The sequence below is a fragment of the Pan troglodytes genome, chromosome 10 (genome assembly GCF_028858775.2).
Source record: "Pan troglodytes isolate AG18354 chromosome 10, NHGRI_mPanTro3-v2.0_pri, whole genome shotgun sequence".
Lineage (NCBI taxonomy): Eukaryota > Metazoa > Chordata > Mammalia > Primates > Hominidae > Pan > Pan troglodytes.
In genome coordinates this window covers 42610549-42623226 of record NC_072408.2, presented here as the reverse complement: position 1 = coordinate 42623226, position 12678 = coordinate 42610549, and the positions used below count along the sequence as shown (strand labels likewise).

General features: G+C 50.1%; 1 protein-coding gene across 3 annotated transcripts; it reads left to right on the top strand.

Moving 5' to 3' along the window:
- The first annotated feature begins 8051 nt into the window (after positions 1 to 8051).
- On the top strand, positions 8052 to 11193 carry MFSD5 (major facilitator superfamily domain containing 5). 3 transcript variants are annotated; one of them, XM_009425323.4, is made up of 3 exons: positions 8052 to 8416; positions 8497 to 8827; positions 9605 to 11193. In XM_009425323.4, exons 2-3 carry the CDS (start codon positions 8525 to 8527, stop codon positions 10973 to 10975), a joined length of 1674 nt encoding a protein of 557 aa, XP_009423598.1. In that variant the 5' UTR covers positions 8052 to 8416; positions 8497 to 8524; the 3' UTR covers positions 10976 to 11193. The 3 variants fall into 3 exon arrangements, with proteins under 3 accessions (XP_009423598.1, XP_522401.3, XP_003313716.1); XM_522401.5 differs by lacking the exons at positions 8052 to 8416; positions 8497 to 8827 and adding an exon at positions 8882 to 9055; XM_003313668.5 differs by lacking the exons at positions 8052 to 8416; positions 8497 to 8827 and adding an exon at positions 9113 to 9270.
- Positions 11194 to 12678: the final 1485 nt, after the last annotated feature.

Here is a 12678-nt window from a genome sequence, read left to right as displayed (position 1 = left end):
TAAGTCTCCTGTCCCCAGGGATGGGACTGGGAGATGAGACAAGCCACCAAGAGATAGCTGAGAGCCAGGCTCGGTGGCTCATGCCTGTAATCCCAGCACTTTGGGAGGCTGAGGCAAGTGGATTGCCTGAGGTCAGGAGTTCGATACCAGCCTGGCCAATATAGTGAAACCCCGTCTCTACTAAAAATACAAAAAATTAGCTGGGCATGGTGGCACACACCTGTAATTCCAGCTACTAGGGAGGCTAAGGCAGGAAAATCGCTTGAACCCGGGAGGTGGAGGTTGCAGTGAGCCAAGACCGCGCCATTGCACTCCAGCTTGGGCAACAAGAGCTAAACTCTGTCTTAAAAAAAAAAAAAGAGATAGCTGGAAGTGGGAGACTCTGGTATCTGCCTGGGATGAGCTCCTAGGCTGAGAGCCCCTGAGCACCACTCCACATCTCTCCAGTTTTCTGGCTCCTGTACTAATCTGTTTCAAGCTTCTTTTTCTTAGCTGCCTTCTCTAGGACTCCTTTCGTTCTTGTCTTTATAGCTGTTTGTGTTTCCTTCTGTCTTTCTACCTCACTCTCTTCATTTCTGTTTCCTCCTCACTCTCTGTCACTGGGACATTTTGCCTTCACCTAATTGTATCACCACATCTGTTTTCCCCACTGTCTATCCCTCTATTACTCTATCTAATTTGAAATCAATTTAACATATGTCTTCAGCACCATAGGAAAGGTTAAAAAAATTAGCATATGTGTTTTTCTTCCCCCTTCTCTTGTCTCAATCCTTGTCTTCATGCCTGTTTTCTTCCTTGGTCTTTCCTTTTCCCTCATATCTCTCTGCTTTTCTGTCCTGTTCTGCTTCTGGGTGCATTTCATTCTTTTTGGGTTTTGTTGTTAGTTTTTTGTTGTTGTTTGTTTTTTTGAGACAGGGCTCGCTCTGTTGCCCAGGCTGGAATGCGGTGGTGCAATCAGAGCTCACTGAAGTTTCTAACTCCCAGGTTCAAGCGATCCGGGACTACAGGCACGCACCACCACTCCTGGATAATTTTTTTTTAATTATTGTAGAGACAGGGTCTCACTATGTTACCCAGGCTGGTCCCAAACCTCTGGCCTCAAGCGATCCTCCCACCTCAGCCTCCCAAAGTGCTAGGATCACAGGTGTAAGCCACTGCACCTGGCCACATTTCATTCTTGATCTCTTCCATTTCTATTTCCCTTTCTTTGTCTCTCTTTCTGTCTTCTATGTCTAGCTGCTTTTTCACTTCCTATCTCTCTTTCTGCCTTCCCATATCTGGTTTGCTTTTATGCTGCCCCATCCCCCCATCTCCCTATCTCTCTGGGTCCTGCACAATAGAGCACACTATGCCTGTCTCATGTCTTTGTCATTGCTGCCCAAGGGCCAGAACACTGAGCTCTCCACCAGTGTCTGTCATGGAAACACAGTCCATGCCCTGGAGTGAGCCGGGGTAGACATGTCTACCAGAATAGCCCCTCCTTTCCCCACTCACTATCCAGGCTATTCATTCCTGCTCAGCTTTAAGCCCAAGCCTCTTTTCTGTCTTTTTTGTCTTTCTTTTTTAATGATGCTTCTCCCAAATTCTTATTCTGGAAGTTGGCAATTAAAAAAATAAAAAGAAATGGCTGGGTGCAGTGGCTCATGCCTGTAATCCCAGCACTTTGGGAGGCTGAAGTGGGTGGATCACTTGAGGTCAGGAGTTTGAGACCAGCCTGGCCAACATGGTGAAACCCTATCACTATTAAAAATACACAAATTAGCCAGGCATTGTGGCGTATGGCTGTAATCCCAGCTACTTGGGAGGCTGAGGCAGGAGAATCACTAGAACCCAGGAGGCAGAGGCTGCAGTTAGCCGAGATCACGCCACTGCACTCCAGCCTGGGCAACAAAGTCAGACTCCGTATCAAGAAAAAGAAAAAAAAAAAAAAGAATTAAGCACTTATGCTGCCTGCATGTATAAACTATATTTCAGGATAGCCAAATAGCTCTAATTGGTGAAGACAACTTCTTATTTACAGAATAATTCCAGCTAATGTGGAAGGAATATGGAATTAGAAAAATCACCATTTTGTAACTCCTAATGAAGTAACTGATCAAAGCAAGACTCGCCTAATGGATGAAAACAAAGATGATGGGTGATGGAGAATTTTACAATGGGAAATTGAGCTGCCACAACCTAACCCCACGGATGAATCTTAGCTTCACTAAAAGTGACACAACCAGGCACTGTGTACCTCCTGATGTGATGCAATCTGAAGCACTCATCACCACCTATGAAGGAATCTTGCCAAAGAAACAAACAAACAAAATTGAACATAAACCTAATCAAACCTCTAGTGCTGACTCCCATTTAACAGGAAATACAGGGAATGGAGGAACAAATAAAATGACACAATAAGGAAGCAGGTAAACACCCCCAGAATGTGGGACATTCTAAAGGAAATCTGACCCCATTTCGTCAACTAGTGAATGGCTGGGGGAAAAAAATGAGAAGGGACTTAAGAAGACAACTATTACATGGAACATATGGACCTTGTTTGGTTCCTAATTTGGACAACTCAACTGTAAAGACAGTTGGGGATATGTAATTATGGACTGGGTATTCATGATAACAAGGAAGCAGTGCTAATTTTCTTAGATATAAAAATGGCTCTTGGGTTATAGAAGAGAAGGTCGTTATTTCCTAGAGATGTATGCTGAAGTATGGAGTGAAGTGACCTATTTAATTTTAAATATTTCAGCAGAGATAAAAGGACAGAAAGGAGCCGGGTGCGGTGGCTCACGCCTGTAATCCCAGCACTTTGGGAGGCCGAGGCGGGTGTATCATGAGGTCAGGAGTTCAAGACCAGCCTGGCCAACATCGTGAAATCCCATCTCTACTAAAAATACAAAAATTAGCTGGGCGTGGAGGTGCATGCCTGTAATCTCAGCTACTCGGGAGGCTGAGGCAAGAGAATCGCTTGAATCCGGGAGGCGGAGGTTGCAGTGAGCCGAGATCGCGCCATTGCACTCCAGCCTGGGCAACAGGGCAAGACTCCATCTCAAAAAAAAAGAAAAGGAAAAAAGGACAGAAAGAAAGGAGTGACAATAATCAGTAATTGTTGAATTAAGAATATGGAAATTCTGGGCCGGGCGCAGTGGCTCATGCTTGTAATCCCAGCACTTTGGGAGGCCGAGGCGGGTGGCTCACAAGGTCAGGAGATCGAGACCATCCCAGCTAACACGGTGAAACCCCGTCTCTACTAAAAATACAAAAAATTAGCCGGGCATGGTGGCAGGCGCCTGTAGTCCCAGCTACTCAGGAAGCTGAGCCAGGAGAATGGTGTGAACCCGGGAGGCAGAGCTTGCAGTGAGCCGAGATCACACCACTGCACTCCAGCCTGCGTAACGGAGCAAGACTCTGTCTCAAAAAAAAAAAAAAAAAAAAGAATATGTAAGTTCTGGCCGGGTGCAATGGCTCACACCTGTAATCCCAACATTTTGGGAGGCCGAGGTGGGTGGATCCCCTGAAGTCAGGAGATTGAGACCAGCCTGGCCAACATGGCGAAACCCCATCTCTACTAAAATTACAAAAAATTAGCCGGGTGTGGTGGCGTGCACCTGTAATCCCAGCTACTCGGGAGGCTGAGGCAGAATCGCTTGAACCCGGGAGATGGAGGTTGCAGTGAGCTGAGATCACACCATTGCACTCCAGCCTGGGTGACAGAGCAAGATCCTGTCTCAAAAAAAAAAAAAGAATATGGAAGTTCATAGAACTATGCTCTCTACCTTTGTGTATGTTTGAACATTTCCATAATAAAAGAGTTTTAAATGATGTTCCTCTGGTAAGCATGGTTTCCAGTAACTCCCAGAGCTTCCTCCCCACCTGCCCTGAAAGCCAGGACTTCCTCTTTGGCTCCCCACACACAGATCCCAGCTCTCTCTCCTCTCCACCCAGGCCACCCTTTATCCCCTGTAGTTCTCTGCTGGCGCAGTCCCCACATTTAGGACTTTCCCAGCCGTGCTTCACAGCTCTGAGGGGGCAGAGAGACCTTAAGGAGTATACATATTTTGAATAGGTCCTACAATAAACAAAAATAAACCAAAATAATATAATCTTGCTTTTGGTCCCTAGTAGGTGCTTCTGAGCAAAATGCAATGCAATAATGGTAGAAAACTGGCCTCCATCTTGTGAAATAGAAGGCAAGGGATGTAAGGTCATCCTGTCTCATCCACTGCCTTCATCCAGGATGACCTCCACCCCAAAGGAAATACCACTAAGAATTCAGGCCGGGTGCAGTGGCTCACACCTGTAATCCTAGCACTTTGGGAGGCCGAGGCAGGGGGATCACAAGGTCGGGAGATCGAGACTATCCTGGCTAACACAGTGAAACCCCATCTCTACTAAAAATACAAAAATTAGCCGGGCATGGTGGCACACGCCTATAGTCTCAGCTACTCTGGAGGCTGGGGCAGGAGAATCGCTTGAACCTGGGAGGCGGAGGTTGCAATGAGCTGAGATCACATAATTGCACTCCAGCCTAGGCAACAGAGCAAGACTCTGTCTCAAAAAAAAAAAAAAAAGAAAAGAAAGAAAGAATTCAGAGACTCACTGTCATGAGTTCAAGGGGCTGAAGCCCAGGACTGGGCTGGAGGGCACTTACTGAGTGACCCTGGGGAAATCATGACTTTTTTCTTTTCCTTTTTTTTTTTTTTTTTTTTTTTTTTTGAGACAGTTTCGCTTTTGTTGCCCAGGCTGAAGTGCAATGGCGCGATCTCAGATCACTACAACCTCTGCCTCCCAGGTTCAAGCGATTCTCCTGCCTCAGCCTCCTGAGTAGCTGGGACTACAGGCATGTGCCACCCTGCCCAACTAATTTTGTATTTTTAGTAGAGACGGGGTTTCTCTATGTTGGTCAGGCTGATCTCGAACTTCCGACCTCAGGTGATCTGCCCACCTGAGCCTCCCAAAGTGCTGGGATGCTGGGATTACCGGCATAAGCCACCATACACTGCTTTTTCCTTTTTAAAAGACAGGGCTTGTTCTGTCACCCAGGCTGAAGTACAGTGATACCATCAGAGCTCACTGCAGCCTTGAACTCCTGGGCTCAAGCAATCCTCCTGCCTATGTCTCAGGAATAACTGGGGTTACAGGCACCCACCACCATGCCCAGACAGGAGTCTCCCTAGTTGCCCAGGCTGGCCTCAAACTCCTGGCTTCAAGAGATCCTCCCACCTCAACCTCCTAAAGTGCTAGGGTTACAGATATGAGCCACCAAGCCTAGCAGAAATCATGATTTATTTATTTATTTATTTATTTGAGACACAGTCTCACTCTGTTGCCCAAGTTGGAGTGCAGTGATGCGATCTTGGCTCACTGCAACCTCCACCTCCCGAGTTCAAATGATTCTCCTGCCTCAGCCACCTGAGTAGCTGGGATTACAGGCATGCACCACCATTGCCCGGCTATTTTTTTTGTATTTTTTGTAGAGATGGGGTTTTGCCATGTTGGCCAGGCTGGTCTTGAACTCCTGGCTTCAAGAGTTCCGCCCACCTTGGCCTCCCAAAGTGCTGGGATTACAGGCGCAAGCCACCACCCCTGGTCAGAAATCATGATTTTCTATCTTAGTGTTTCTAGATGAAAGCATGGGAACCATCACCCCTTTCTACTTTCCACTAGTTTGCCAGCTAGGGATGAAAGCGCTTTGGAACTTGTAGGGCGTAAATCAGCTGTTTTATCATAAGAAAGTATTTCTCCAGGCTGGACGTGGTGGCTCATGCCTGTAATCCCAGCACTTTGGGAGGCCAAGGAGGGTGGATCCCTTAAGGCCAGAAGTTCAAGACTTTTTTGGGACAGGGTCTCACTCTGTCCCCCAGGCTGGAGTGCAGTGGCGTGATCTCGGCTCACTGCAACCTCTGCCTCCTGAGTTCAAGAGATTCTCCTGCCTCAGCCTCCCAAGTAGCTGGGATTACAGGTGTGTGCCACTATCGCCCAGCTTTTTGTATTTTTAGTAGTGATGGGGTTTCACCATGTTGGCCAGGCTGGTCTGGAACTCCTGACTTCAAATAATCCACCCACGTTGGCCTCCCAAAGTGCTCGGATTACAGGCGTAAGCCACCATGCCTGGCCAAAAGAAAGTATTTCTCCAGATGTAATCCCAAACCCTCCTACCCTATCTCTAAGCTTTAGTATAAAAAAAAAAAAAACCAACAGGCCGGGCGCGGATCCCCTAAGGTTGGGAGTTCGAGACCAGCCTGACCAACATGGAGAAACCCTGTCTCTAAAAAATACAAAATTAGCCGGGGGTGGTGGCGCATGCCTGTAATCCCAGCTACTTGGGAGGCTGAGACAGGAGAATCGCTTGAACCCGGGAGCCGGAGGTTGCAGTGAGCTGAGATCACGCCATTGCACTCCAGCCTGGGCAACAAGAGTGAAACTCCGTCTCAAATAAAAAAAAAAAAAGACTGATCTGCTGCGCAAGTAGGTGAACTAGTATAATTGCAGAAACTATGTGAGCTTGGAACTGGAAAGATTGGGTCCTGCTTCTAACTGTCTTTTACTATGTAACTCTAAACATGTTACCTAACCTTTCCAACTCTGGTTAGTACCTACTGTATGGATTGTTGTCAGTCAGATGAGATAATTCACCTACAGCAGTTGGACTAAACCTTCTTAAAACTCCTTAGGTACATAATAACTGATAAGTGTTATTATGTTAATATGGGCCAGTACTGTTGATAGTAATTTACATAACTTATTCATTTATTCATAGACTATTTATGGAATATTTATGATTAATACTTATCAATGACTGCTTTAAGTATAGGGAATACAGGTGAACAAAACAGATAAAAATCTGTAGGGAAAGAGATAGTAAATATTTACTTATTTACTTAGAGACAAAGTCTTGCTCTGTCCCCCAGGCTGGAGTGCAGTGGTGTAATCTTGGCTCACTGCAGCCTCCGCTTCCCAGGTTCAAGCAATTCTCGTCCCTCAGCCTCCTGAGTAGGTGGGATTACAAGCGTGCACCACCAGGCCCAGCTAATTTTTTTGTTTGTTTGTTTTGAGACGGAGTCTTGCTCTGTTGCCCAGGCTGGAGTGCAGTGGTGCAATCTCGGCTTACCGCAACCTCTGCCTCCCAGGTTGAAGCAATTCTCCTGCCTCAGCCTCCAAAGTAGCTGGGATTACAGGTGCACGCCACCATGCCCAGCAAATTTTTTTGTATTTTTAGTAGAGACGGGGTTTCGCCATATTGGCCAGGCTAGTCTTGAACTCCTGACCTCATGATACGCCCACCTCAGCCTCCCAAAGTGCTGGGATTACAGGTGTGAGCCACCGCGCCCAGCAATTTTTTGTATTATTAGTAGGCATGGGGTTTCGACATGTTGGCCAGACTGGTCTTAAATTCCTGGCCTCAAGTGATTCACCCACCTTGGCCTCTCAAAGTGTTGAGATTACAGGTGTGAGCCACCACACCTGGCCAAGATAGTAAATAAATAAACAAGGAAAATACATAGTGTACTGTAGAGTAAAAGCAGCAGAGAGAATAGAAAATTGGAAGGAAAGTAGGTAGATTACTGTGCTGGAGGTGGTGTTGTTGCTATTTTAAACAGGAGGGCCATGGAAGGCCCCTCTGATCAGGTGACATTTTTTAAAATTTTATTTTATTTTTTATTTTTTTGTGAGACAGAGTCTCGCTCTGTCACCCAGGCTGGAGTGCAGTGGCGTGATCTTGGCTCACTGCAACCTCTGCCTCCCTGGTTCAAGCGATTCTCCTGCCTCAGCCTCCCGAGTAGGTGGGATTACAGGTGCCCACCACCATGCCTGGCTAATTTTTATATTTTTTTAGTAGCGACGGGGTTTCACCATGTTGGCCAGGCTGATCTTGAACTCCTGACCTCAACTGATCGGCCTGCCTCGGCCTCCTAAACTGCTGGGATTACAGGCATGAGCCACCAGGCCCAGCCAAGATCAGGTGACATTTGAACAGAGAACTGGAGGAGGTGGGAGGGGGGGGAACCACGTGGATATCTTGGAGAACTGTACAGGGAACAGTGTGCAAAAGCCCTGGTGGTAGCCAACATAGATGGGAGGGAGAGGAGCAGGGGATGAAGTCAGAGGAGTGGCAGAGGGTCAGAGGACAGAGGGTCTTGTAGGCCATTATAAATATTTCGGCTTTTACCCTTAGTGAGATGGGAAGTCATTGGAGGCTCTTGAGGAGATAATACGGAAGCTGTAGAGAGGTTAAATAGTTTTTCCAAGGTAAAACAGCTTGTAAGTGGCAGAAGGTAGGGAGTTAAGCTCCAAGGCTGAAGTTCTTAACCCCATGCTGCCACTGAACTTTAGCCTTCTTTATTTGGGCATTGCTCTCCTGTGACTTCAAAGAAACTGGGACACTGGGAAGTTATGCGGCTTGCCCAAGGCCACACAGCTGGTAAGTGACAGGGGCAGGACTGCGCCTTAGTCTGTCTGCAGCCCGACTCCAAGTTCTTTACACCACACCGCCTCCCTCAGGTGTCTGGACCATACTGGCTTCTCTTGCATGGAGGTCACTGCAGTGGGAGAGGAGGCAAACCAAGGAGACCGTCTCGGCTTCGGGCAGCGGTGCTGTTCCTTAGGAAGCTCCAACCCTTGGCTCTACCGGACTGCGGGCATCTTTCCCGAGCACTGCACGGAAGAAAAGAAAATTGGCCCTTATTTCAGGGTGGCCCCTCAGGCATCCAAGAGCCAGAGGAGCAGGTGTCACGGGAGGGCAGCGAGCGAGGCCAGGCCAGGAGAAGCAACCGCAGCCTCCTATGATCGCCCCTTCCCGACCCACCCCAGGCGTCAGGAGTTCCGCGCCCGCGTAAGGGAAGGAGGGCGGGCGGGCGGGGCGGGGTTTTGGCGCCGCGCCCCCGTCACGTGACGAAGCCATCATGGCGGCGGCCAGAGGCCTGCCCGGCTCCCGGAAGCAGGCTGTGAGGGGCGGGAGCGCTGCTGGAACCCGAGCCGGAGCCGGAGCCACAGCAGGGAGGGTGGCCTGGCGGCCTGGAGCCGGACGTGTCCGGGGCGTCCCCGCAGACCGGGGCAGCTGGTGAGGCGGAGTCTGGGCGAGGTGCAAGTGGATGTGGCAGGGCTGGGCAGGGGCTAGGGGGCGCAGTGGGGTGCCAGTGACCTGGAGGAGTGGGCATCTGAGATGCACACGCATGACCCTGAAGCAACTCGAGAGGCCTGCGCGGGTGGGAGGGATGCCCGGGACAGAGGATGAGACACTGAGGGCAAAAAGAGGCTCCGCAGCGAGGACGGGAGGTAATAGAAGGAAGTGTGCGGGAGCTGCTGTGGGAAAGGGCAGTAGAATTTGCGGGAGCGGGATTATTGAAAGGGACTCCCTCTTCACAAGCAAGGATGGGGTGAGTGCCCAGTCCTCTCCCCTGTCTTCTTACCCCTCCCTGCCCCACAGTGTCCTAGGAGACAGCTTTGGCGTGGCCACTCCTCCCACCCACCCAACTGGTCCCTCCGGTCTGAGATCTTGGGGAGTGGAGTTGGCAGCCGGGTTGGGTGGAGCTGCCATCTGCTTAAGACAGCCCCTTGACCGTGCTGCCCGAAGGATGGATATGGCTCTGACTCCCACCTCTCTTCCCAGGTCGTCCGGGGGCCCACCATGCTGGTGACTGCCTACCTTGCTTTTGTAGGCCTCCTGGCCTCCTGCCTGGGGCTGGAACTGTCAAGATGCCGGGCTAAACCCCCTGGAAGGGCCTGCAGCAATCCCTCCTTCCTTCGGTTTCAACTGGACTTCTATCAGGTCTACTTCCTGGCCCTGGCAGCTGATTGGCTCCAGGCCCCCTACCTCTATAAACTCTACCAGCATTACTACTTCCTGGAAGGTCAAATTGCCATCCTCTATGTCTGTGGCCTTGCCTCTACAGTCCTCTTTGGCCTAGTGGCCTCCTCCCTTGTGGATTGGCTGGGTCGCAAGAATTCTTGTGTCCTTTTCTCCCTGACTTACTCACTATGCTGCTTAACCAAACTCTCTCAAGACTACTTTGTGCTGCTAGTGGGGCGAGCACTTGGTGGGCTGTCCACAGCCCTGCTCTTCTCAGCCTTCGAGGCCTGGTATATCCATGAGCACGTGGAACGGCATGACTTCCCTGCTGAGTGGATCCCAGCTACCTTTGCTCGAGCTGCCTTCTGGAACCATGTGCTGGCTGTAGTGGCAGGTGTGGCAGCTGAGGCTGTAGCCAGCTGGATAGGGCTGGGGCCTGTAGCGCCGTTTGTGGCTGCCATCCCTCTCCTGGCTCTGGCAGGGTCCTTGGCCCTTCGAAACTGGGGGGAGAACTATGACCGGCAGCGTGCCTTCTCAAGGACCTGTGCTGGAGGCCTGCGCTGCCTCCTGTCGGACCGCCGCGTGCTGCTGTTGGGCACCATACAAGCTCTATTTGAGAGTGTCATCTTCATCTTTGTCTTCCTCTGGACACCTGTGCTGGACCCACACGGGGCCCCTCTGGGCATTATCTTCTCCAGCTTCATGGCAGCCAGCCTGCTTGGCTCTTCCCTGTACCGTATCGCCACCTCCAAGAGGTACCACCTTCAGCCCATGCACCTGCTGTCCCTTGCTGTGCTCATCGTCGTCTTCTCTCTCTTCATGTTGACTTTCTCTACCAGCCCAGGCCAGGAGAGTCCAGTGGAGTCCTTCATAGCCTTTCTACTTATTGAGTTGGCTTGTGGATTATACTTTCCCAGCATGAGCTTCCTACGGAGAAAGGTGATCCCTGAGACAGAGCAGGCTGGTGTACTCAACTGGTTCCGGGTACCTCTGCACTTACTGGCTTGCCTAGGGCTCCTTGTCCTCCATGACAGTGATCGAAAAACAGGCACTCGGAATATGTTCAGCATTTGCTCTGCTGTCATGGTGATGGCTCTGCTGGCAGTGGTGGGACTCTTCACCGTGGTAAGGCATGATGCTGAGCTGCGGGTACCTTCACCTACTGAGGAGCCCTATGCCCCTGAGCTGTAACCCCACTCCAGGACAAGATAGCTGGGACAGACTCTTGAATTCCAGCTATCCGGGATTGTACAGATCTCTCTGTGACTGACTTTGTGACTGTCCTGTGGTTTCTCCTGCCATTGCTTTGTGTTTGGGAGGACATGAGGGGGGTGATGGACTGGAAAGAAGGTGCCAAAAGTTCCCTCTGTGTTACTCCCATTTAGAAAATAAACACTTTTAAATGATCATTGATTTGATTTACTCATCCTTACCTGTAGCCTTATCAGTAGTTTCTGGTGAGTGGGCAGCTAGAGGTTTTTTTTTTTAGTTTTCTTTTGTTTTGTTTTGTTTTGTTTGTTTTTGTTTTGAGACGGAGTCTTGCTCTGTTGCCCAGGCTGGAGTGCAATGGCGCGATCTTGGCTCACTGCAACCTCCACCTCCCGGATTCAAGCAATTCTCCTGCTTCAGCCTCCCAAGTAGCTGGGATTACATGTGCCTGCTACCATGCCCAGCTAATTTTTGTATTTTTAATAGAGATGGGGTTTCACCATGTTGACCAGGCTGGTCTCGAACTCCTCACTTCAGGTGATCCACCCACCTCGGCCTCCCAAAGTGTTGGGATTACAGGCATGAGCCACCACGCCCAGCCCAGCTAGAGGTTTTGAGGTGGGATTATCAGCAAAAGTTTTCTGTTTCTAACTTCTCCAAGGCTGTCTCCAGTTCAAACTGAGAACTATGGAATTGCTCTCAGCAGAGCTGTGTGGGAAGGGCCTGAGGCTTCTAGGTCCTCCACATTCCTCTGTTGTGGGACAGGCACTCCCCCCAGTTGTCAAGCAGAACCCTTGCTTACATCCAGGGTAAGATGATCTCCAGAGCACATGGAGTAGATGCCCAATATGCCAGGCCACTGAGCAAAGATTCCAGGGGCTTGGGCTGCTGCTGTGACCACTCCTTGGGCAAAGCCAGGGCCCTTCCTACCAAAGTAAGCTTGCAGCTCAGCACAGGCCTGCTGCCTCCCTTTTGCCTCTGTGGCTATGAATGCACCATGTGTCCAACATCATCTGGGTCTACCAGATCCTGTATCCCTGTGTGAAACCGAAGTGAAAGGCTGCCAAGGGGACAGAGTGGTGCATGGCTGAGGGACTAGGATGTCTTATCTGTACCTGACTCTCCCCAACCCAGCCTGAATGAGGGTGAGGGAGCCATCAGGGCAGGAAACAGTACTAGTGAGCCAGTTCTGTGGGTGCCTCCCTGCCTCACCTGTGATTGTATCTGCCTTTCCTCCTCCCACCAAAACCTGGGCTTCTCAGGGGAAGCACAGCCAGCTTTAAGAAGGGTGGGGAGGGAAGGAGGGTAGGCTCAAGGATGTGTCCTGGAATGTGCTTGAGATGGGCATGGGGGACACGTACCCTTTCTGGAAAGGGGTTAATGACCTTTCCTTGGGTCCCAGACTACTCAGAAAGATGCAGGATGTTCCAAGCCCTGCAGGTCCCAACCTGTGTGGAGAGATAGCATCAGCAGGTGCTGGTGGAATGCAGGGTGGAAGGGCTTCTGCAGGGTGAGGCCAAGGGGAGGAATGGGTGGTGGTCTCAGCTCCCTACTCAGACTAGGAAAAAACATGTTCCCCCACCCAGGCTTCAGGGAATAGAGGTTGAGGTTTAAGAAAAACACGTATCAGCCAGGTGTGGTGACTTACACCTGTAATCCCAGCACTTTGGGAAGCCCAGGAGTTT